General features: G+C 38.5%; 1 protein-coding gene across 2 annotated transcripts in view; it reads right to left on the minus strand.

The window, feature by feature from the left end:
• Nucleotides 1-460: 460 nt before the first annotated feature.
• The window catches only part of LOC117295759 (G-protein coupled receptor 54-like), a 66,439-nt gene continuing 39,744 nt past the window's right edge, over nt 461-27,155 (minus strand). For both annotated transcript variants that reach the window (XM_033778496.1, XM_033778495.1), the window contains exons 4-5: nt 1,041-1,602; nt 461-615 (exon numbers count right to left, since the gene is read on the minus strand). In XM_033778496.1, the coding sequence (XP_033634387.1) occupies nt 558-615; nt 1,041-1,602 (620 nt within the window). In that variant the 3' untranslated portion in view covers nt 461-557. The remainder of the gene's footprint in view (nt 616-1,040; nt 1,603-27,155) is intronic.

A 27,155-nucleotide genomic window follows, 5' to 3' on the forward strand; every position in this document is an offset into this window, starting at 1 on the left:
TTGTGTAAGAGACACTTTACGTTTGAATATACAAAGTGCAAAACAAAATGGATTAGCTGAACAAGAAAATAAATCGGAGAATCACTCCATAGTATAGTACAAGTGCAGACAAACACAAGTTTGGTTAGGTGTAGAAACATTCCAACCGGGGACTAAAAACAACAAGTGACAATAGAGTCCTCGGTTGGGTAAAGGTCCCCAGTTAGAAAGTGAGTACGGTGCCAAAAAGGAATTGTTCCCGAAAACCCGGACAATAAGGTCAGCCATTGCGATGTTTACACTTCAAGTGTAAGTGGATGCTCACTTCACTGGGAGAGAAAACAAACGGAATCGGACATTAAAGTCAGATATATTAACAATCAACCGAAAGCATCGGTTATGTACACTGATATACACTTCTACGTCACAGTGTTCAGTTGAGGTAGTCAATGCAGCTGACACTGCTACATCAATGGTGCACATGTTCGAAACGGCGCCCTTTCAACCGGTTAGTAGGTGTGGCAAATTCAAAAAAACTGACCGTACACGTTGTGGCGCAGACGGTATATTCCCGGAGTTTACAGGTCATGCGGAGTTTGTCTCGATCTAAAACTGGACGGGGCCGTAGCCAGGAATCTGTAAACAGTCCAACAAAGTAACCCATTAACTCTCTATCATAACGCTCGGACATGTGCAGTTCATGCTAATGTAAGTGCTGTATAGATTCAGCCAAATTGGCCCAATCAATTTATGGCGTCGTAGAGCACCTCAAATGGACAGTGTATCTTTAAAAAGACAGGAAGGAAAGTGAAACTCTCGGATGCGTACTCAGGGTTAACGCCCGGTACACATATGGGACTGATGGGCGCCAGTTGCTTGACAGATCAGACAATGACAAGTATTTTGACAATTTAAGAATGTGCATATATTTCCTAGCAACAACAACAACACTAATATGGGCTCGTCGGGGAGAGGTATCAAAACACAACATTGTAGACCCTATGAACCCTTTTCAAACTTTTGTATCACATGTGTTGACTGAAGAGTATTCATTGACGTACTTTCCAATTTTCTTGTAGGTGCTCGTTGGTCCCATAGTTTTCTGTTCCTTGCTCTCAGTGGGTGTTGAGCAGGAAAGAACCTTCTTGAAATGTTTCTTAAAGCTTGCTGTTGTGAAGGCATAAATAAATGGGTTCGTGAGACTGTTGGCGTAAGCCAGACACAAGGCAAACAAGCGAAGACATGCAAATGCCATCGCCGTGCTAAGATTCGTTATATCCTCGGTTTTAAACTGCTCCCACAGAAGAATACAGTGAATTGGTGCCCAGCAGACAGCAAAGAGGAGGACTACGATAAAAACCATACGGGTGATCTTGCGCTTCTGACGAATGGACCGCTCATGGGCTTGGGCGCTCTCCGTACCAGCGGATGTCTTCCTCCAGACGATGATGAGGATCTTGGCATAGCACATGAGTATGATCATCAGTGGAATGACGTACATGGATAAGAAAGCACCTAGGTAGTAGTACTTAGCTCCATTGCCGTCCTTACCGATATTAAGTTCGCACCCCTGATCGGTTAGCTGGTAGAATATCGCTACTGGACTGTGCACGATGAAAGACGCTGCAAACAAACAAACAAAATTAAACTGCTTAATTCACACATATAAATGTATTCACTTTTGAGCGCGGTGGACAGTTTTTAAACGCATGAATTTAGCAGTATTATTGTTTAAAAGTGCATGTCGCAAAGGCAGTGGACACTATTGGTAATTACTCAAAATAATTATTATCATAAAACCTACTTGGTAACGAGCAATGGGGAGAGGTTGATAGTATAAAACATTGTGAGAAACGGCTCCCTCTGAAGTTACTTAGTTTTCGAGAAAGAAGTAATTTTCCAGATTTTGAAATTGAAACCTCATAATTAGAATTTGAGGTCCCGAAACCAAGTATCTCGCAACTTCGATGACAAATTGAGCTCAAATGTTCACAGGTTTGTTATTTTAAGCACATGTTGAGACACACTAAGTGAGAAAACTGGTCTTTGACAATTACCAAAAGTGTCCAGTGTCTTATACAACATTCAGTCAAACGATTTTTTTGAATAGTTTCCGAATAATCAGGTGTTTGGTTTTTTTTTCGTTTTTTTTTATAAATACAAAGGAACATCATTGTGTCGACATTATGCTGAAAAATAAACAAAATGTCAACAAAGCAACTAATCGAATTATCTTTGTAAAAACAAAATAGTTTCAGAGCTATGCGCCGAATTCGTACGTTATATAATGCCAAACTTCACACTGCAACGTTCATTCAATAGTTAAACTAGCTGTCAATATGTAGTCTAATGCCAAATATATCAACATTTATATCGTGTGGGACAAATATTATAAATAGCAAAAATAACCCCTACATTGTACAAACATTTGGACTACCAACGTAACGTTATTTAACAGAGAATTAAACAATAGTAACGTTTATATTGCTTTTAATTTTCCATAACATTCTTAAATATTTACGTAATTTTTATATCGTAATTTGATCATGTGACTTTATGTTTACTTTTAACATGTTAGTTTGTTCGCAGGGCCCAAATGGAAACCAGTTTTTTACTGATTTGGCTCACCCTGGGTAAATAAAATAAATAAATAAATAAATAAATCAATCAATCAATCAATTTATTAATCAGTTATTTAAAGAAGTTTAACAATATATAAAACAACAAAAGCATGACAACCATTTTCTTTTTATATGTTCGCGTCAAAACTGAAATAAACCCCTTCATATACAAGACAGACCCGTAACCACTCGCCGAAATCGATCACTGTGAAACTGTTTGTCCTTTTTTACAACCAGGGCCCGTCTTCAAGGTTTGGAGAGGGTGACGTCCGGCCAGATAGAGTAAATTCCACAACTCTACCCAACACTGCAGCGGTCATTTTCAAAATAACCATGTGATTTAATCGTTGGTGACTCTATATTGTGCGTATAAGCATTTGCCCTTTCGGTCAAGGACCTGGGCGCAATTTCATAGAGCTGCTTAAGCAAGAGATAATGCTCAAAACATTCTGCTTAGCAGAAATAAGCAGAAAACCAGGAAAAAATACATTTCACTTGATACTTTGGCTGGCAACCCTGTTCTGGTAGGCATTATTTGTTTGTTTTTGCTTAGCTACTTGTTTTGTTTAAGAAGCTCCCTGAAATTGGACCCTGGCATTGAAGATGATCGCGCACTTAATACTTCCTTATGGATCATATTCCCTTCAGAGGACACAAATCAAACAAGATCTTTGAAAAAAAAGAAATACATACAGTAGAAGACAAAACACGCCACCAAGTGGATTTGAAAACATCCAAGGTTCATCATTGATTTAACCACATCAACAAAAGTTGAGCTCATTCAGCCATGAATTCATGGACATCTTTCATTTTTCAACAACACTTAGGAAACATAATTAGTTGTGTTGTTAAAATATTTTACCTTACGATGTTATGACGAACTGTTGAGAGGGGGGGGGTGCGACTTACTTTTGTTGATGTGTTTAGATTGAACAATTATCTTTATTGTTCCATCAAGTTACAACCGAACTTCATTCATCCGTCCGCATATATTTTTATGACGATACTTCAGATGTACACTGAAATCTGTCGATAGTCGGTTTCGGTCGACGTGTCTTTCATTGGCGGCAGTTATGTTTAACAAAATATTAATTAATATTTGTCATTTTTTATTTTTTTTATTATTTTTATGTCATGATATTTACAACCAGTAGGGGAGACGGCCATAGCTTCCGACCCAAACGGCATTTTGAATCCGTTCTGGTGCAAAACAAGTAAAGACATAAACCTATCCATTCATAGAAAAAAGAGGAGCCAGTGATTCAGGGAACATGCATTCAGTAATACAAGGGAAATGTGTAGCCGACAAAAGTTACTAACTTACAAACAGTTGGCTGTCCAAAAACCAACCAGAGTAAAGTATTGGGAACAAAGGATCGGCTGTTTTGAAGGGTGAATTTTTAGACCATAAAGTTGGGCAGGTACTAAAGCTTTGTTTTTATTGTATTGTTCTGTTTTTGTTTTTTAAGTACGGTGAATGCATTTGATGAAATAGTTGCTGCAACGAAAGGTTAATATGCAGTTTGCTGTGTGTAATAAGTTAGTCTGTAAGTGTCACTAAAACCTCCTTTGTTTTATCAATATATTAATCCTTAAACTCTCTCCAAACGCAACATACATTATATCTGACTTCAGTATTAAAGGAGGCCAACAACCTAGTGGGAGGCAATAACCCTTAATCCATATACTGTCATCTCCTATAGAAGCCAGATCGTTAGTATTCATAACAAGGATTGAGTAAACTAAACGATCTCAGGTGCAGTTGGTGTCTCGAAAACTCCTCATCAAGGATCGACTGAAGAGCATATTATAGCCTTCAACTACGTGAGAAAAATCGAAAGTTAATTACATTACCAAGAAGGAGGTGTTCGTCGTTGTTATCAATCACCTCAACCGCACACGAAGTCATTGCTAAATGAGGATGTTGCGGTACCACCAAATGGAATAATCTCTAGTTTTAGTTTAATGTGGTTCAAACGGGACAGGATCGACTCATCGTTTCGGATTGTTTTTGTTTAGATAGCATACTCTGTCCGTCGTCGGGGATATCAATGTGGCCTGGTTCTGGTTCTGGTGAATTGCTGTACAATCTCCACATATCGGGAAGTACACGTGACTGAGCAGTAATGGTTTTAAAATAAAGTGGGGCCCCGATCATAATACCCATACCATATACTGAAGTTGGTGTGTCGCGAATATCCTGTGGTAGTTTGTTCTATTCTGCAAATGCAGAGAGTGCCTTGAGCTGTGACGTGTGAATGAGGAATACAAATTGAAGGCGGGAAATTTGAAGTATTGTGTGGTAGTGGTATCATTGCATGTGGTGTGGCTTTTAACTCAGGCGTGTAAGTCTGGCTGGGCAAACGATCAGACGACCAGTAATGTACTTAGTCTCTTCTAGTGCAGCCTTATCGAGTGAAGATTAACGCACTTCCAGACACACCAGGGCTAACCCCATTTATCTTTGCAATGAGAGCTTATTTGGGTCGTTTACGTGCGTTGGTAGTTTTTGTAACAATACACGGAACCTGCATATCTACGTCCCATCCGACTAAAGGTGCAGTGTATTGCTTAATGACACAGTGTCACGACCAGATTCGATCCACTCTGCTGTCTAGATTCATCAGAGCTTGAGTTTGGTGCTCTAACCGCTTCGTCTTCCACGACACCCCACTTCATGTTAACATAGTGGTATTAATTTTATGTTGTCTTCCTTTTTTAAATAACAAAGACATCAAACAAAAAACGAAAACAAGAAAGAAATATAAACAATACAACCAAGATTCAAAACAAAACACAACTTGGAGATACCGCAATAGATGAACAACATTGGCCACCAAACCATAATAAACCCCAAAAGTGGCAAGGAATATATACCTGCCAAAACAATGTCAAATAAGTATTCCCATAACACAGTTGTATCCCGTGTGAATATATCCACGATACTCATTACAAATTACTAAATCGAACGCTGTATACTGCCGCCCATCCCTCGTCGTATTTGTAATTCTTAACTTATCAATTAAACGTGGCTTTAAGTTAAGAAAGACACGTTTTGTAAACAAGTGTTCCCCTGTTTGAACCGACGCACAACCCCTTTTAGTGATATCATATTCGTGGCTTTTCCCAATGTCGCCGGCTTAGTGCTACGAGGTTATAAATTGAATTTTCATATTCGTTATGATCATTGTCATTAAAGGGAAGTTATATAATTTGGTATTCACTCGAAAAAAACTGGCGATACAAAGTCATTGGTTAGAAGCATAACAATATATTCAAATGGAAAAAACAGCAACAGAAACTGTGGAAAAGCATTTCGAAGTATCGTGATCATGTCAAAAGATATGCCTTAAAAGTTTAATCTAATTGTAATTGTAGTTCCTGCGGTCACATTGACTGAGAATTGTTGGCAATACCTGAAAAACGCAATCATTTAAAAACCCACACAAACTGCACTAATGAACTTTTAATTTTGAGCTCACGATTTGCAAGTCAAGAATGGAAGGCTTTAGTTTTGTCCTCCGTTTTTTGAAGGAAACAGGCGTATCTCATGCTGACATCATTGTCTATTTTGTTTCCCCCTGCAAGGACGTAACAATACAGTTAGCCTGTCACTCAATGTTACGTTAACGACCCCGCCCCTGAACAATGTTGTGTTCACCGTGGAATTGTTGGGCTGCATTGGTTGTTATTTGATTGATGCTGCTCGCCTATTTCAATTTCGTATTTGTATATCTCTTTGATCTCCAATATTACCCTGTTGACATAATTTTGGGGCTGATTTAGTCTGCGCGTGAATTAAGTTGTATTTGTTTGTCAGAAACTTGTCCACTTAGACTGATTGAGACCAAGTTCTCCCGATTTAATTGTACTGCTAATGATTGAAGTTAGTAAGGGGCACACAAGTTCATTTACACACTAAAAACAACTGCAAATATACAGCAATACCGTCCCTTGTATGTGTGTACGCACCAAAACATTCAACACGACCTGATACAGCTGGTTGTACGTAATGCTTGTTATAGACTGAACAATCGAGCAATAAGGTTTGTATACAAAACTGAAATGAACGTTATGGGGCACGTCTATTTCCCCGAGGGACTTTGAGTGACCAGAAGATTAACCCATTTCCCGAGGCTGAATGCTCAGCGGAATATGTCCCTCTTCTGGTCACTCCAAGGCCGAGGTGTGGGGGTGCTCTAATGACCAAAATTCAGTCCATGAATGTTTTATAACAGACCTCGGTCCAAAATATTAAATCATTAAAGAACAATGTGTTTTAGCCGCTGTAGTCAAACCACAACTTTCTTGCAAAAATTCGGAAACTCTTTTCGGCGAAATACGAGCGATCGATGTCGTGACGCACGTTTAGTGCACGATGACGCAAATATCTTGAAATAGCCGTTAATAGTTAACCGCATCACCTAACCATGTTACAGCCAACGGGGATACAAAACTTTCAATAGTTTTATGACCCCGTCTGGCCCGGTGTGGCGGTTTCAGTCTTCCGCCGTGTTCAGTTTTCCGGGTGAAGTAGTCGGACATATCAGCACGTTGTTCGAACGGTTTTAGCTTTCCGGCGTGTTCAGTTTTCCGGGTGACCTGTCAGATACCGCCGCGAGTACCCTGGCGAGTACTGTTGTTCTCTCAGCAGTGACCCCACATTGTTTATATTACGATTCTTTTCTGTGTAGTCACATAATGTATTCATGGGTACAACTTTAGGCAGGTCACACTCTGCTTGCATAAAAAACAACTCATACGATCACCGCGTTTGCCGCTAGTTGTACTCGACTCGTGGACGCCGCCATGACAGCTACCGGAGGGTAACGGATGACTCAATTCGGCACTAAAAATGGACTACTTTCGCTTGCTGTGCGCAGGCTTCGCATGACGTAATGCTATCGTATTTGGTCATTCGGAAAACTGAACACAGCGGAAAGTTGAAACCGCCACACCGGTTTCACGTATTAGCCCGACTTTTTTGCAAAACGGATCCTACACCAACTTCGGTAAACTCGAAAATAGACTTATGTTAGATAAACCTGCCCAATAGTATTACACATTATCCTAAATATAGAGAAAACATGTGAATGCCACTGCGCATCAACCCAGGCTTTTCGTTGAGAAAGAAATGTCACAATTGTAGAATTTAACTTCATGCAAAAGGCATGCTTAACTAAACCACACAGTGCCAATCCCGTATGAAAAAAATTACTTATTCTCTTGTGCCAACCAAACTGTCTTAAAATTAAACCTTAACGGATTGATCTATGCAGTGCCGTTTTTCACTAACAACATTGATTCGGTTTGTTAATCAACCGTCCCTAAGCTAGCTGGCCAAAATGTCCAAGCCAATTTCCCTTCATCCCCAGACAAATAATATGCACCGAAATAATCCACTAAGTTAAACTCGTCTATAGGCTTGTCTGGTCGCGCGGGCAGGATTTTACGAATGGTTGCACTGTTTTTCTTTGCAGTTATTTTACTTCATACAATTAAATACTCTTCGGGTTAACGCAATCAGCTCTCTGCGTTTATTGGCTACTCTAGCGCGAAAATTTGCAATGATGTTAACTGCTTTATAAGCGCGTGCTTGGATTTCCACTCGAGAAGGTTGGAGTGCGAGATCACCTGTTCGGACCATTCGGTCATTTTCTCTTCGAAAAGTCCAAGAGAGTTCGAGTGCTTGGTGAAAACCACGACATTATTAAGAATAACATGATTGGAAGACATAGCATCTTTTTAAAAACTCGGGAATCATTTCCAGAAAGAATTACATTTCCAATAAGTGAGACTGCATGTAAACCAATGAAGACTATGAGTGGGTTAAAATAAATTAATAACAAAGAGTAGACAAAAGAAACATACATGTCGGGGGGGGGGGCACATAAATACGGTCAGTCTAAATCTTCTTCAAACACATACAGCCCAATGGACAGGCATGGTTTTCAATCTCAAATTGATCATCTTTTTAAATGCACTTATTGCGTTTATGCGTTTATTTCACCTATTTCTTGGAAAGTTAGTTAGCTTGTGGATGTTATCTGAACACCGAAAATGGAAGATAAGAAGAAAGGTTAATGGAAATAATTTGCAGCAGTTATTTGATTATGAATGATTAGGTAAGTACTAAATATTAAACAAAATTAACTATTGAAAGCATTTGCATTGCTATGCTTTCGTTGTTCAGTCGGCATTACATTATATCAATGTGAAAACGTGTCAGGGCAGTGTCCCCTCACAACCATTATAACAAGTTATGGCTATTCTATTGGGAATTAGGATAATTTGATCGTTAGCCTGATGAAGTACTCTTTGATCATAAATGATGATGTATGTGCTGTCATTATTATGAGTCTGTAATTGTATACGTATTTGAGTTGGATGTGGTTCTTCGCCAGCGTTCACCGCACTTATGGGAGGTAATGCACATATAATGACCGCCATTAAAGTCATATACGAAACCAGGTATAACCTATAAATTGTGGATTGTACCAATGATAGCGAATTGTATTGTTGTTGTTTGTTGTTTTGGTTGCTGTTTTTTTTTTTTGGGGGGGGGTTGGGTATATGTTTGATTGTTTGTTTGTTCCCCCTGTTTTCAGCCACATCCGACAGCGCAAGCGGCAATAACAGGATGACTAAAATCATTAAATTAGACACAACAGGAATCGGCGAAATTCAATCAAACCTCTAAGTGATGTTAAACGTATGACAAATAATTTCTAGCCATCTGTTTGTATAATATTGTTATAATGTTTTTATCTTATTTTGTCTTGTGTTTTATATTATAATTAATTGTTTGTAAAGCGCTCTGGTCATTTTGTGAAGGTGCGCTATATAAATGTTGAATGATAATAGTCGACCAGCTTAACAAAAAAAGAGGTCACTGAAAATTGGCGACTGTAAGCCAAAGTTAACTCATCAAGTCGCAAGCAGCTTGCAATCACAGACTAACGTGATTTGTTCTGGGTCCGAGTAAAGAACAACATAAGCTTGTATAGCCGACTTAATTCCTGTAATCCCCTTTTCATTTCCTTGTTTTTAGGGTTGGCATTACCAATTTAATCAAACCTCTGGGTGATGCTAAATGTACAAGAATCATTTCCAGCCATCTGTTTCCCCAAAAGAAACGCTTCTAGATTACTGATACGTGTGAACTCGTAGTGCTTCGCCTAGGGTTAGATCGTGCGGTACCCGTGTATCTGGAATGATTCGTGCTTATTTACGAAATAGGTGATCAAAACCTGAAGAGGAAACCCTCTACACCTGAACAAAGGTAAGGACGTTCGCCTCATTAGGGATAGGCTGGTGCCTCAGTGTATTCCCTCAAAGTTCAACGTGAAAAATTGTACTTATCCGTACGGGGGAACCGTTCTTTAACGCCTGAGTTTAGTTATCAAGCATCTCAACGTCATTTACACGAAATTAAGCACGTCCGTATTAGAGCTACATCCCTGGACTGACGAAGCACCCTGGTGATAATATGAGGGTACGTCAGGCTTAGAGCAATTGTCGTCTACATGGTTGATTGTCATTAGCAAAATGCCATGGCAACAAGTACCCTTGCGTAGATGAGTTGCTGAGCTGTATGTCAGCCTCCTGGGGCCAGCTCTGACCTACTAATCGAAGCGAAAACATCACAATGATAAACGGATCATAATTCATATACAAGTAAAAACGTTACGCATATCCATAAAGACCTATTTCGTATCAATTGAATCTTGTTAACTTGAGTACAAGGATGGGTTATTGTAAACAAAATATTTAATAACAGGAAACCTGTCACAGAGGGTTAATGCAAGCCTGGGGAAAACTCTCAACTTAAATCGATTTTATTTAAATAACACCCTCAAGGTTGTCCTTGAAACTCAGGCAAAATTACCTTTTACGGTTTCGATAAATAAATAATTCATGTGTTCACGACAATCGAGGTAAAGTTTGTCCTCATTTACGACAAGAACTGGGATTCGGTACAGTACTGTGATATTATGTCCTGAGAATGAAAACAGTGAGCAGAGTACGATGTTCGAAAAGTCCAGTCTCGTTTTTAACCCGAAGGCAATTTTTGTCAAAAAGAAGAAACCTCTCCTCTGGAAGGAAATTGAATTTAGCTTTCCATTTTGCACAAATTCAGCGTCAAAATGTCATTGGACAATAAGTCAAATCTGCTTCACTCTGCTCAATCATTGTAAAGTGACATCAAAAGCGAGGAATTGAGATTCAAGGTCTTTGTGATTTACTGTTCATTGGGTTGGATAGTTAGTTTATATACAGGCAGGAAGGCAAGCATGAGCTGAAAAGTTAAAGAAAACGAATGGATTTGATTTTATAAACAAACACGAAAACAAAACAGGACCGCAATATCAGCCTGCGTCGCTCCGAACCGTGAAAGCAATTGCCGGGGGATATGTACCGGGATCTCTTGTCAGTGACCGCCCTTAGCGGAGAACAAGTTGAGAGAGCTTAACTTCAAATCCACTTTGATACTGGACTAAATCACATTATTTCCTCTGTGAATTGAAGTTACAAAGTGTCACCTCTCGCGAAAAGAGAAAAAGGGGAGAAATCCACAATATGTATATATAAATGTTGGCTTGACAAGCAGTTGTTGTTGTCCCAAAACTAATTCCGACGATATTCCTATATTGCTTGAAGTACTGAAGGGTTGAAAGTATCCAAAAATAGAATGACAGTTTAATCCAGTCTGTCTAACGCGGAAATAAGCTGCCTATGGTCACAAGTGGAGGCCATTTACCGCGTTTCGTCTTGCGGATACAATAAGGTAAAACTCACAGGTAGATATTAATTTGGTTTCTGGAGAAATAAAATTGAAAAATGCAAATTGCCTGCTGTTATAATAGGCAAATTTCCACCGGAGAAAATTGTACCGATGAATGCGCCAAAGGTGATGAATATTGTTTAAAGTGAATGTACGTTTGGTAAAAGCAATACAAAGCTTCCGAAAGTGTAAAGTATTTCGAGAATCATATATTACGCCGAAGTATACGGCTACTGTAAAAGCATAATTATTAGTTTGTGTCCCCAAAACTCACAAAGCATATTTTAGTTTGTGTCCCCCAAAACTCGAACCTGAGAATTGTTACGTCAGTAACTCATAACACGAGCAAATAACACGACTTACACACGTGGTACGGATTGTATATCATTATCTTATTATAGTACTTTTTTAAAGCTGTGTTTACTTTTAATTAATCTAAATGCAAGTACTTCAGACAAGAATCATCGGATTATCGTCGGTATTTTATTGATGATCGAGATGAGGGAGCTATAATATGCTAGTCAAATTACGCCAATCTTAGCTTGTAGAACGACATGTAGCCAACGTGTTTCATTGGCCGACTCGATCTCAAATCAAGTTTATTAAGTTCATCCTCATGTGCCTCTTTACAGTTAGTTACATGTTATCACGTTAAGACGGGCACGAGTCCGATAAAAACACCATGTAAACGCAGTTCGATGTTCCAAATATAAAGAACAGGCCTGGGGAAAAGAAATAAATGGTTCAAACATGTAAATTTGTTATGGATACTTTAATGGCAGTTTTTTTTTGGAAGTATGTGTTAGCCTCAGAAATTGGGTTATTTATTCCTGATTAAAGGACAAATAAACTGTTTTGTTGGAATGCACATGGCAACGGTTGGTTCAATCTCTCCCGTCCTCCATGGTGCAACAAACATGCGTGCAATGAAACGATTTCAAAACGGGCAGAATAAAAAGCAAGCCGGCAATTTGCAAGATAATAAATAAACAAATAAAAATAAGATTGATTAAACGTGATAAAGGTTAGGTTTTACGAAGCAGAAATAATTGATAATGAATATAAAGTGCAAATAATACGACCTTAACTCTTGTGGACTGAACATTCAGCCACAAAAGCATAATCAGGAGTCCCCTTTCAATTTCTGGAATCTGTCGTTAGTTTTCGTTTTACAACTTGTAATAGTTATTTAAAAGTGCTTAAACAATAGTAATAACAATAACAAATATCATATTTTAAACGCTTTGGATAACTGACTTGTTGTTGTTTATTAAAGTAAATTCCCACCTACACAAATTACTTTTTAATGTTAAGGTTAAGATAGTATAGTGTTTTATACTCATCCCTTTAAAACAGGTTGGAAATCCACCGTGTGGGAAACGTCATGTATCACGACTAAGATCTACTAGATAATGTAGGGCATTGGGAAATCTCTCCCGGTAATACTGACATTTAATGCCCAGGTAAGCTGGGAATGCATCTTTGTGAAGCTGGATAGCATAATATAAAGAATATCCTACAGTCACATTGGAGAACTTGCAATAAGACTTCAGATGATGATTTGAGTGTGTTGCTGTCAATAAAAAGGCGCCTTTAGAGAAAGAGACCTTTACTCGTGTTGACGTGCAGCAATCTCTAAATTGGTGTTATAAAATTGTCCTCATAACTGTTCAAACTGTATTTGTACAAACAACTAGTACACACTTATTTTTTTTTCACGAAATACGAATCACGCTGGTCACATTTAACGTTCGCTCCAGGGTGACATCTGAAACTGTTGTCATTCCAGTACCATTGTTCTCTATGTAGTTCTGCTATTATAACGAACATCGTCTCTATTCATCAGTGATTATCTAAAACTTGTATGATCAATTTGATATGTGCATTTTTGTATTGTCCTAATGCATAGTGCACAAACATTTTTTTGAGTTAGGACATGCATTTTGGAAATGCAATCTATCGCCCTCTATTGACCCTCTGATTGGTTAATAATGGATCTTGTTTGACAATTTATGTCAATATACAAACAGGGGAACGCATTATGTTCTCGAGACGTCAGAGTTTACGGTCAATTAACGTCATCGCAATTGCCGTCAAATGTAAATCTGTTTAGTTATAAAATGCCGCTAAAAATACACCTGCTGGGGTAAGTAAATCCCGCAAGTTGACCAACTAAAAAAAAAAAAAAAAGAAAAAAAAAACGAGAGACAACTACTTCCCTCTCCAACAGGTAAAGGTCACTTAAAACTTGCTGCAAGCTGCGGAAGCAAGTCAAACTCTGGTCTGCAGCGTACAGGGCGCAGACATGTTATAAATACAAGGCACAGTTCACTTTCTCCTGTCTTTCTTCGGGCCCGGGGCGGACTTTATTTCCTGCGTGTCCGTGCCCCCAAGACATGGTCGAGACAAACGAGGAGAACCTGGAGAGCTTGTGAATGACCTGCCCATATAGGAAGCAGAGAGCTCGACGGGTATACCGCGAGGGGCGACTGTCCTTCAACGTGACTGTTGATGAGAGCAATGACGTTCCCGGACATCAAAACGGCATTTCATACACCAGTCTGGTATTTTGTTAAAGCCGAGGATATAAATGCTCGGATTTAGGTTGCCAATTATTTTTGTGTTTGACGGCGATGGCATATCAATCACTGGGACTTCAATATCTCCTGCGTAATATGAGTAACCGATTTATTGTTATTTTGACCGTGTTGATGTAAGACAGGCCGAGAGGTGTTGGTTACATGGAAGTTGTAAATGGGTCAATTGTTTGGGGTCTCCTTCTCTTTCTTGTCACTGGTTTCAAGATGTGCTTGAAAAAAATAGCGCATGTCAGGGGAAAATGCTTTTCCGGTATAGTTTTGTTTGAACAAGATGAAATGTGGATGTAACACAGAGCTGGGCCTAGCCTACTAGTGGTGCCCAAAAAACAGTTACAGTGTATCAAATCCGCCAACACTTCTTGTGAGTTTGAATTTGTGTTGCCATTTTTAAAACATTAACTGAATATCGAATATTGGTGAAACAAATGTGTGTGGGCGTGTGTGGGTGTGTGTGTTAAATGATTTGGGGTTGGTTAATAAACCAAAATGACCTGAACAAAAACGCAAGGTGCCGCCGCGATTCAATGCAATGTTGGAATGAACAAAACAAGGTTAACTGCAATCTGTGCTGAAAAGTAACTCATTCGACCCACTCTCCGCTAATGACAGTTCCAAGGCCGGTAAAGTGTCGATCTCTAACCTCATTGCGCACGGATACTGATGTCTTTGACGGAACTTCTGCCCTGGTAAGGCTAGCTCTCTAGGGAGACGCCAGGTCTCCGTAGCAAATCACCCCGAAATTGCCCCAGGAAATGATGTTTTATCTTTTCTCTACTTTCTCCTCTAACTGACAAGAAACGGGAGATGCTGGCCGAGCCTCGTATGTACTCGTCGAGGGTATTCACAGGGTTATTTTATCTGAGACAAATGCTATTTGCTGTCTAACGTAGCAGGTATTCACCGTCCCTCAGTGGGCTGCTTGCGTCCGTTAATTTACCTTGGAGTATACTTCATCATTCTACTTTGTTTGTATAGAGTAAACTTTGCGTAACTTTGCAGACATAATCCTGCAGCATTATGAACTGATGCATGGGAGGGTGAAGCCCCTCCCGTTTCTCCAAGACATGATGGGAAACAAAACAAATTTACCATTCAGTACAAATCAAATAGCAGTCTTAATAACTTCACTACATTGACGTGGTCCTTGATAAACGAGTTCAAGCAGATTATTTAGAATAAACAACCATTACTCTGTACAAATTGTGATTTATTTGCAAACCACTGTTTAAGATTAACATTTATTGCTGCAGTGCATACACTGGTCCCCGGGAGTAAAGCTTGATAATGTTATGTGCATCCTTGATCATGATATTCATATAATTATACTACGTTGCCGTTGTGCAAACGTTATTTGACGTTGGATTGGAAATGTGGGTCAACAAAGCCAATTTTGAATTTTGTTATTTTTGCATAACGTATTTTACACACGCGTACCGTTGGAAGCTCAATGCTAATATTATGACAGCGGCCCGATTACAAATTTATTTAGCATTAAAATACTTCCTATGGATTTGCGAGAACGAACAATTTTGCACTGTGTTTACCATTATGAATGAAATGTGTAATGATTAAGCTAAATATAGCTTTTCAAACTTAAAATGTATTTTGTTTATGTTTTGCTGATTTGTTCATATTTCTACCAAGATATAATAGTCTTCAAACCAATACATTTAACAAGGGAAGACAAACTTATGATATGTTAAAAGACTCGTAATCACCTCAGTATGCGCATATTGTAACTGGTACAGCTGTTTGAGTGAATTGCATTATGATGCATAATGAATAACATATTTGCTCAAAAATATTCTGAATTATAATCTGCACCATCGTTTCAATTAGTCCTTACAAATTAACTGTATTGTTATTGAGCATTAACGAAAAAGCAGCTACAATCAGAAAACACAAATTGTATTGTCAGCAGCATAAACATGACAATGATTGTTACAATCAAAATCAAGTTCTGGTGGTTGTAAGTCACCAAGGATTCGAAACACGGTAATGGTTTGTGTGTCCTTGAGCAAGACACTTAACTATACAAGTCTATATTCACCCAATGGTGAAATAAATGTGACCCAGTGAGGGCAGAGATGGTTCTAGTGATTGAAATAGCTTAGTGCGTTATAAAGTTGACAGCACAGAGAGAGCTGTGTACTCCCAAGAGAGCCGAGTTGGTTTAGGAAATTGATAAATGAATTGGCCTAGTGACCTGAGGTAATAATGTACGAGGGCCATGAGCGTCACTGATGAGTAAAGAATTTGAGCGCCATAATACAAGTAGCCACTTTTAACAATACATGTGTGTATATGCTGGTCAGAGCGGTGAACTTAGTAAAAGGCAGTGACTTTGAATTGGTGATATACGCCCTTAACTCTACCGTACATTGAGCATACATAAAAAGGGCTATTTCATTTGCTTAATTGTTAAAAATGAAGCGTAAATTGAAAAACTTGAAAATAAATGTCGTCTCAGGAGAACAAAACTATTTCCGTGTGATTATTTTACTAATTATTCACATCAAATCTGTCCAGGACCTTTAACCCTACAGATAATTCCCGGTCACTTTTGTGAGAAATAACTGTTCCGAACTACCATGAAACCTATACGGGCGTTGCAACATGGCGTGCTTATAATTATAGCTACATACCGGGGACTTCAAATGGCCGCGTGTTAAACGCTAATGCTCTTAGTTGTTTGTTCGAGTCGTTTATAGCCGCTCGCAACAACATGCATTTGAATACGGAATGGTAACTCAAGATCGTTAACAATATTTATGAGTTCAAACAAAGCATCGAAACTTGAACCGAGGTCATACCCTGGAACCAAGACATTAGATGGAAAATCGGTGGTAAATATAACAGTGCACAAAGTAACCATCCGTACCGCTCAATCGATACGTTGGGAACGTTATCCGCTTTAGACGAGCTTATGCGTATGCATTCGTGATCAACAATATGACACTCCTTTTCGCCTGAAAACCCGCCATAAGATCCGTAACTGGATAAGCTCTGTATGCATATTATAACACTTCAGATATACCAGCCCCGGATGAAGAATGGGATTGCCCTGTAGTATGGTATTCAACAACAGAAAAGCCGAAGTGGATCCGACTCCCTGAATGCAAATAGTCTGCCTTGTATGTAAATCTGGATTCCCAACCCTACTGTGCTGCCTGATATCCATAAAGCATACCATATGCTTTTATTGAGTTATCAAATTTTCAAGACGACCCTTGCGGTGACCTATAAGAGTCTTGCCCACCCTTAGATTCCGAACATACGGGGAGGTGTGTGAATTGAAAAGATAAGTCCAACGTAGCTCGACGAGCAGCATCAACATCTAGACTTTTACTGAGACAGAACAGTCCAATGAAATTCCAAACAGTGCATTTTGTCAGACCTTGCGCTAGTCGGTAAAATGATATTCTAACTCCCGCCTCTCTTTCTCTATTTTCCCCATTTCATTTTTTCTTGAAAGAGCGGTTGCTACGGAGGTTTATTGACGCAATTGGCATAGAAGAGTTTGTCATCAACACACTTATTTACCCGAAAGTCGTCATTAACTACAAAACCCAACCACGGGAAAAACAGGTTCATCCGAAACGAAAACAACTGGCTTGACTTGGGAGCTTGTGCATCATGGCGAAAAAGCTTGTCACACAACTTTGAGCTTATCTCTCTTTCTACGAAATACGGACAAATCCTCAAAACGAGGAACTTATTAAACCTTGTTCAGAGATACTTCAAACCTGAAATGCGAGATATCTAAAAAGGTCAGTGAATCCGGGAGCCTGGTCATAAACAAGAAAGATAATATATTACACCCTTGAGTGACATCTTACTAATTGAGTGCTCCAGGCGATTAGCTCTAGTTTGCTTGTCTTGAAAGGCCACGCTGCATACATTTTGAACCAAAACAGTTCTCGACGAAATACTTGATATAAAACTGTAAAACCGCCACCTGAAAACTGATAAATCCATAAAGATAACGCATATTGTATTGTATTTCGTTGATGGTTTGACGTTGCAGGTTCGAGCTGCTACCCCATGACAAAAAAAAGGAATGATGAGCACAACTTAAATACGATAGAACAATATCGAAGTTGTTTTGATTAGAAATAATACAGGATTCAATTCAAAACAATTTGAAACAATTAACTGCACGGAGTATGTATTGTATCACATGTCAATGCATAAAGCACTATATAGCAAAGTATTAGGCACGATATGTGGAGATCATCGTTTTGAAACACAATGTTTTCACTTCTTTTTTTAAAGAATATAATTGGCCATACAAATATAGAACAAGTGAATACCCACATAGTACGTGCAATTTGCAGCCGGGTGTGAGTGTCTTTGTGTGTAATAAACATCCACTATAATGTGCTATGTCATGATGTTGTAGGGTTGCGTAATTGGTAAAATTTTCAGACAGAGTCGTTACGGTTTATTTGCCATGACACGCACGTTTGAATATGCAAAAAGTTGAGTCTCGGGCGTCGAAATATGAAGTGTGTATGAACAATGTTATGAAATGGTAAATGTCTGACAAAATGAGACTGGATTTACCACTAAGTTCTACAGAACGTATTACTGTTCGGAATCGACAAGTAATAAACGGTAATGATGTTTGGTATTGCATGGTGAAGAGAAACACAATAAACTATAAAACGTAGTAAACTTGCAAGAATTGTTTTTCAGGGAGAGTTGGCTCTGGAAAGAGCCGCTCTGGTCTCAATGTTTCGAACTGTATACTCCGCTCGTCTTCGGGGGAATAGCTTATTCAGAAAACGTTGCTTGTGTGTGCTGCTTCAGGTCTAGGGGAACCAACAGAATCGTGGATTACGAATATGGTATGTGAAGGTTTTACTTCTTATTAAAATTTAAATTACCAATCGGTAACTTGTTCAGCTATGCATTGGGGAAAAAGGGAGATAATCGGCCAACGACTTCAGAGTGATTAACATGGTACTACTCTACGTCCCCCACGGACCAGTCTAACATTAGCAATTAGATTCACGTGAAATTGAATTTTATCTGGAATACCACCCTTTCCTCCAAATCAAGTTTGGAGCAGTAAATCGCAGAGAAAAAAAGTTACCCCCTTTTATGAATAAATAAAACATTCTCATCCGGTCCTCTTGCTAAACCAAATCAGCAGCTTTACTTTCCGGAGTCTACCCGTTTATACCCTGGGTGATATATTGGGTCTTGGAGGGTGGTTTACCGCCGGGGAAACGATCGAGGGATCCCGTATTCTAGACTTGACACAGGGGGGTTGCGCGGACTATAAGAGAACTAGCAGGTTTTCCATATTTACATTCGTGATTATTTTAAGCGAGACTAATATAGTTAGCGCTGGCTGGAAAATCAATTACTTGAGTGCTGTTTGTAGGTCAATTCAATTACATTATTTGAGCAAGACTTCTTAAACAAACGGATTTGAACGAACATGCATCTCAGTATATTTGCTATAGGTGTTGTTATCTTGGAGACTGCGTGAATGTGGTTTAAAATGAAAACGTCGTATCCAGCAAAATGGGTCAGTGCAATTCACTGTGTGTTTATTACAACTTTGAGATGTTGTTGTCTGGATTGTTGCCCGTATACGGTTGTTGTCATAGTTAACACAAACAGTTCCTATGCACAAAATATGCTAATCTAGATACGCCACTTCAGAAAAGGCAAAGTATTGGAGATAAATGTGATTTGGTGCAATCTTGAAAAACGTTACGCGTCGAGTCCTGAATTTTGTGAACATGTTTACAACAACAAATGTTTACAACAACAACATATACAAAATGTATAAGCAATGCATATACAATAAAATAAAATACTGATATTTTGTACTAATATGGGTTTAAATGTATATGTTGTATAATTATTGTATGTACTTTTCGTTTTAAATATTGATACAGATATTGTTATTTATAATATTTTATGGAGGGAGATTTCCGTTCTTGTTTTGTCGGTGGGGGAGGGGGGGGGGGCAGCTCCGCCACATTGTGATTTGCAGACAGTTTGAAAATAGAATCGTAGAATACTGTGACGTCAACACTGCACGGAATTGAGTCGAAACTATGGGACACTAATATGAAATTAATTTCACTTCATCAGTTGACTTCATTTCATTTAAATTCATTTATTCTGGTCGTGCAGCCATGGACTCTCGGAAAAAAAGAAGGAAACACAATCAATCACTGCAATATCAAATAACCCAATTTAGAGAATAAAGAAATGTGGGAGAAAAAACCTAGAAAAATATTCCAGGAAAACCCATGCAGTCAGAGGGACTGGTAAGCCAGTCTACACAATAGCGTCCCGGTGTGATTCGAACTGGACAACTCTTCCATGGGAAAACAGCCTACTAAATAAAAGATGAACAAAAACAGATGAAAAAAGGGCAAGTACGGACTAGGTAAACTGTTTTGCCGTCATACAACGGGATGACTAGGTAAAACGAGGCCGAAATAGGACATCTCACCACATCCATTCATAAAAAAAGGCATAGGTGTTGTCTTTAAATCATTGGTTTTTGTTTAGAATTTTTTTTTTTTTTGAGGGACGCCTTGTTATATTCAATTGAAGGGCTGTGAGGTCTTATGGTGGAAGGCGTGAACAGATACCACTACCCAAGTACCCAAACTAAACCGATTATGCAATTACTATTTCAACTATGTGTTAATAAATATAAGTGCATTCCTTTAATTGGTGATTTAAGAATGCAAAACATTAACGTTAACATTAATCCGTAAAAAAAAGCATGTTCTGAAAAATAGGAAAAACTTTAAATAAAAAGTAAACTTGAGGGTACAACCATGGGCATGTGAGAACAGCCGATTTGGTTAGAATATATGTTCGACAAGAGCCCATTCAAGTGCCTGCAACTCATACTGACATTTCCAGACGTTGTTTCAACTATGATATTTCGAATGTTATTACAAGCAGGTCGCCATACTCTCATAAGTCAAGCAAACAGTGTTTTAGCATGTACCTAAAGACACCGGACACTATTGATAATTGTCAAAGACCAGTCTTCTCACTTCGTGTATCTCAAAATATGCAAAGAATAACAAACCTGTTAAAATTTGAGCTCGATTGGACGTCTAGGTAGCGAGAAAATAACGAAAGAAAAAACACCCTTGTCACACGAAGTTGTGTGCTTTCAGATGCATGATTTCGGAACCTCAAAACATAACTATGGGGTCTAGAAATCAAATTCGTTGAAAATTACCTCTTTCTCGAAAACCACGTTACTTCAGAGGGAGCCGTTTCTTTAAATTTTGTATACTATCAACAGCTCTTCACTACTCGTTACCAAGTAAGTTTGTATGCTAAAAATTATCTTGAGTAGTTACCAATAGTGTCCAGTGCCTTTAAGGTGACAGTTTGGACATTAAGGAACACCGGATGCATTAGCGACAGCAACCGAACTCCGTCGCGTGACGCTCTTGGACAGGCAAGCCGGCATGTAGAAGTTCTTGAGACGGTTCGCTTTACCAATGGTGTAATGATTTCACAATCAATATTATACGTCAACTGGATCTGCAAGCTAATTGTATGCATAGAAGTAACCTGCTGTAAGGTTTCAGTGCAAATATTAAAACGGTAACTTCTTTTGGATTCGATATAATTTCCGGTGCTGTTAAAATAGACAAGATAATTTGCCCGATTGATTCTGAGTAGCTTTGAACGATGTAATTGCAATACAAACACACAATGCAATGTGTGGTTTTTATATTATGTGCATGCCTCTTCATAGAGTGTTGAGCCCACTTCTATTACTCAATGTTCTACAAGATTACGCCATTACAGGTAAACGGTTTATAATCAAAATACTCTTTATTGTCCTTTGAAATATGCGTAGGCTTCAAGTAGGCAGCTCTTTGGCAATGCGTCAACACAAGATTGCCAAGCCAGTGATATTGAATGACATTCGTTAAGTAGTTTATGAATTCCTACCGCACCACAGTAAGTGCGTGGTTAACGCGACTTTATTTCATTTACGTGTTCCCATATGACTTGATATCGATTGCTCTCCATAAATAATCCATCTATATCATCAATAGATTAGTGACTTGGTCAAACATTACGACAGGAGTGGGTATCATTTTCGACCGCCTATACGTTACTCTAGTATAGGACCGTGGTGGCAAAATCCGAATAACGCATGATTTTGGTGTTGCATCTAAATGTCACACTTTTACACACACTTCAAGTGCGTGTGCAACCCTGCAGAAACAATGGTCAAAACACCCACCCACCAATGTCAGTTTTAATCTTCTTTTAGTTTGATGAACCAGCAGACGAGCAAACGAAAGAGTCAGTTATTTGATCAACATATTGAGGTCCCAGAGGATCCGCCCACACCTATGCAGGGATGTTGCCACGCAGGTAATCACATAATACAAACGGTGCTGGACGATTGCACTTTTGTGTATTTGATGCACCTATATGCGATTTCTGGTAGAATGGCAACTGTGGTGCAAAGACGAAACATACCACGTCAACGGTTGACGGTGTTTGTGGATGTGAAGTTTTTGTGGTTTGTTTGTTTAAGTTGATGCGGTTGCTACGTATTTTTTTGTTAAGTACTTCAGTTGTTATTATTTAACGATTTGAGGTTAAATAAAGACGAGCAATAGTAAAGTGGGCTCGAATCAACGACCTCCGGATTAACGTGCCGGTGCTCTACCATTAATTGCGAAATCTAGCCTTATGTTTGTGTTTTCCCTATTATGTAAATGTTTGTTTGATTTGTGTAGAGATTATTTGTCTCATCATAGTCACCCAATTATTATTTATTTTTTTCATGGGTAGGAATGCACTTCGGTAATTATGAGAGCCTTTGGAATTCGCAGTAGATATTAGTATTCATGAACAACGATACGTTCACAATAACAAAAAAAAACTAGCCTTATGTTTGTGTTTTCCCTATTATGTAAACATTTGTTTGATTTGTGTAGAGATTATTTGTCTCATCATAGTCACCCAATTATTATTTATTTTTTTCATGGGTAGGAATGCACTTCGGTAATTATGAGAGCCTTTGGAATTCGCAGTAGATATTAGTATTCATGAACAACGATACGTTCACAATGAAGATAATTAACTTTATCAATACTAGAGAGTTGACCTTTATGTGTTGCTTCGAAAAAGGCTCTTGGTTCATCACGGGAGGCAGTATTAAGTTTTGTGATATACTCGCCAGAATAATCAACTCACGACTTGTATTGCGTTGTTACGCTGCCAATACTGTATTTTGCCTCATTGTATTTTATTTTTTCATTTTTTTGTTATGTTTTTATATTAGTATATAGACTAAGGTATTAAATTGTGCTACCAATACATCGTCTTTCATTTTTTATTTAAATTATGTTATTGTTAATTATGTTATTGCTGTTGTCTGATTTTATATATTATTTACTTTCAGTCTTATTTTTATGTTGTATGTTTTTACTATTAAGTTGTCGTGAACTGTTAATTGTGCTCCACGCATACGCTCAATTGAAATGTTTTATTTTATTTTTTATTTTACATTTGTGTTGCTATGTTTATTATTATGTTATGTTCTTTGTATATATATATATATATATTATTAATATATCGTTTTTGTATATAAAAATAGACGGGGTAATATCTGTAAAAAATCTTAATAATTGTTTAATTAATTAAATAAAATCTTTGTAATAACTAGAATGTCAGTCATTGCACTTTTTTTATATCATTCTCTGGCGCCTTTTTTACGCTGCCTACTCGAAATGTAATAATCAACCTTAACAATTCGTGTAGTGATATTTCCCGGGATTGAAATTAAAATGTTCCTCTTAATTACAGATGATAAACCACTTTCCATATCTGTCCTCACGTTAATTGTTTAAAAGCGCACATTAAATATCTGAAGAGGAAAACATAACAGCAACATTAAATCATGACGCCGTGTGATAGATAATCTAATGTCACCCACTCATTATAATATTATTTCCATCGTCTATTCCGCGAATAATTCAATCTGTTGTGTACTGGAAATACTGCTTTTCAATAAAATTGAAATACAATATCACCGGGATCACTGAGTACTTGCTTATTCACGTGCCATCTAGCGCACTCTGGCTTTACGATCGAAGCCACTTTTATGCCGTTACAATAGAAATAAGTCCCGTATACGCCTGGCCAACAATCCGCTAAAGAAGCTACTCTTCGGAAGTGTGTGAAACTGATAGTTTCTACGTGAACCAGTCCTTTGAAATCATCTGCACTTTTTTTTCCGAAAAACACCTCCGCCCTGATATTTTGTAACAGATCAAAATACGGGGTGGGGGATGTTTTCAGCGTCACGCTTTGGATCGCTCTGGAGGGAAATGCCTGTTTTGAGGCAAATCTCCACCTGAATCGTGACGGGAAAGTCAATAACATTCAAGGTGACGTACTTGATGACACAACAATTCGTCATCGAAAGTATAGTTTGGAAATCGTATTATAGCGTTGACAACATATTCAGGGTTAAGTCGCTGCCGTAGATAAAAGCCGATAGCCGATGAACCTCGTAAGTGTGGCCGTCAAATATACATCAAGTATTTTTGATAATCGTGGTATGCTGTATTGTTGTAAGCATTGTACTCAGCAACAGTGAATCATGTTTGTGAGTCCCTTTAAAGTTAAACTGCTTCTTCTGAAGTGGTGGACAACGGATTGTTGCATGACCAGCCCCTGGTTCAACGCTCAGCTGGTTTAAATGCAATGGACACTATTGTTGATAAACTCAAACTAACTGTTAGCAAAAACAAAAATACTTCGTAACAAGCAATGGAAAGTTATTGTTAGTATAATACACTGCGATAAACGGCTCTCTCTGAAGTAACTTAGGTTTTGAGAGTGAGGGTATTTTTTACTCACACACAATTAAAAGACTTCAGCCCTGAAGCCTTAATTGTGCATCTGAAAGCTCACACATTTGTTCAACAAGAGTATTTTTCGGTCATTTATCTCTCAAAATTGTGTTAGTTATTATTTTATGCAAAATCTATGCCTGGGTACATCGGGTAAGAATACTGGTCTATGATAAACACAAAATGTGCCCAGTACCTTTATTACAATTAAACATCTAAACATTGATTGTCAATATTCACTGCAGTGTTTTAAAAGGCAACTCATGTAACATTTATAATAACCGTCTCATGTGGGAGCTCTTCCATGTTATAGCACAAAGGGAAGAGTACTTCCAACAATGTTTCCTTGCTAACCATTACCATATCGACCATTATTTTCAAGCATCGGAATGGCCGGCGCAAAGACGTTCAACTTGATTTCTGCCGCTCTTTCCAGTCAGTGGCACTACACAATATCGTTGTGAGTGAAGTTGTATGCAAAGACAGGGTATATCACCCCACAGGGCCCCAAAGCTGAATACAAATAAAATGTCACATTTTGGACAATGTGCAGTGACTAATTTGACCTTTACTTTGTGTTTGTTTCGCCTACTTTGACTTGTTGATAATACACGCGCAGTTTTCGCCTTTCCCCCCATTTCCCAGATATTGAATTTTATATTCTGAACACGCACACAGTATTGGTTGATGAAATAATCTGGCGACCATGCCAGGCTAGGGTGGCATGGGAAATCAATGTTGTAACCAGCCTCCTGCATCTGTGGGACTTTCTAGTTTCTTCTGCTTTGGCTTTATACGCTTCGGGCTAGAATGGAAACAAAACGGAACCAACAGGTCAGGCCCAACCACTGGTTAGTTACTTGGAGAATATTACTGCAGATGTTTTAGCATGGGGTGCAGCATTCACCAAACGCACCCAGTGGACCTATAATTCCTTCTCAATGATGTAAATCAAGTAAACCATTTGCGAACCAAAACGTATTACCATGGTCTCCCATGAACGTTGATTTAATAACAAATGCAGGGATTTAACCCATCCTACGGTAATAAATTGGTCAATTATATAATTAAGATGGTCTTGTCAAAAACAAAGATGGTGATGCTCCAATCCGTAGCTTGAATCGTCTTAACCTGGTCAAGATACTGCACATTACGTTTCTACAATCATTGTTGTCGCACTGTGTTAATATTGGGAATATTAAGACCGTTTTGAATTAGCAACAACAAGTTGCTTTAGTTTTTGTCGATTCATGAATGAATTTCGGTGTCATTTCATCATACTGGTGCCATGGCTCTTTTTTTTTTTTTTTCTTTTTTTTTTCTTTTTTTTGTCAAATGCGGGTGTGTAACGGAATGTTGCCGAAATGAAGCACGCGAAATGAGGCATGCATGTTTACAGGACAATGTGATGAACATTGTAACGACATAAGTACCGATAACTACAAGACTGCTATGAACATAGGCAGACATAAGCATTATTATTGAAAACATAAACGACACATACTTAAAAAGCGTGCATATCCATATGTTGATATCATGTTGCATTCTGTGCAGCAAATCAACCTCTCTTAACGACCAGAACGCAGCACATTAAACGTTAAGCCCGGTCCATACTTCTAGCGAATGTGATACGAATGTTGACGTCACAACCCCGTTTTTGCTGCGAAAGTGTCCCAGGAATTCAGCACATTTCAATTGTTGCGAATTGGTGACGTCACCATTGGTATCGCATTCGCATCCACATGAAGTATGAACCGGTTTTATTCATGGTGAATGAGGCGAGGAGGAAGGCCTGAAGCCGAAACCGAACAAGCGTCTCACAAATTCACTTCATAAGTTGCAAGTGGGAATCTTGTTTGTCACTAATACTGTCATCGGTCAAATCCAAATGATGTCATATTTACTACCTTGAAGAGACCCGGAACAAAACATAAGATTAAAAACAAAGGGTTTCACTAAGGGAATTTTAAAGACAGGGATGCTCAACATGTTTCATAAATGCAATGGGAGGTTCTTAACTACAGCGTCCAAGGAAATAACAAAACAAGTATCCACTGGGATGCAACACATTGAATGGGTAAACCCGTACTTACACAATCTGTAGCGTACGTATATTAGTATACAACTACTTGCAAACCAAGAACGGAAAAAGGTTTGTCGCGGGGTTCACCCGAGGGGGGGGGGGGGGGGGGGGGAACAAATACTGTTATCTCTAGAATTCGATCGTCCTCCGAACGCTCCATCGATTTTGCTGATGCAGAGTTCAGTTTGACCATGATTTATA

Source organism: Asterias rubens, chromosome 10, assembly GCF_902459465.1.
Source record: "Asterias rubens chromosome 10, eAstRub1.3, whole genome shotgun sequence".
Lineage (NCBI taxonomy): Eukaryota > Metazoa > Echinodermata > Asteroidea > Forcipulatida > Asteriidae > Asterias > Asterias rubens.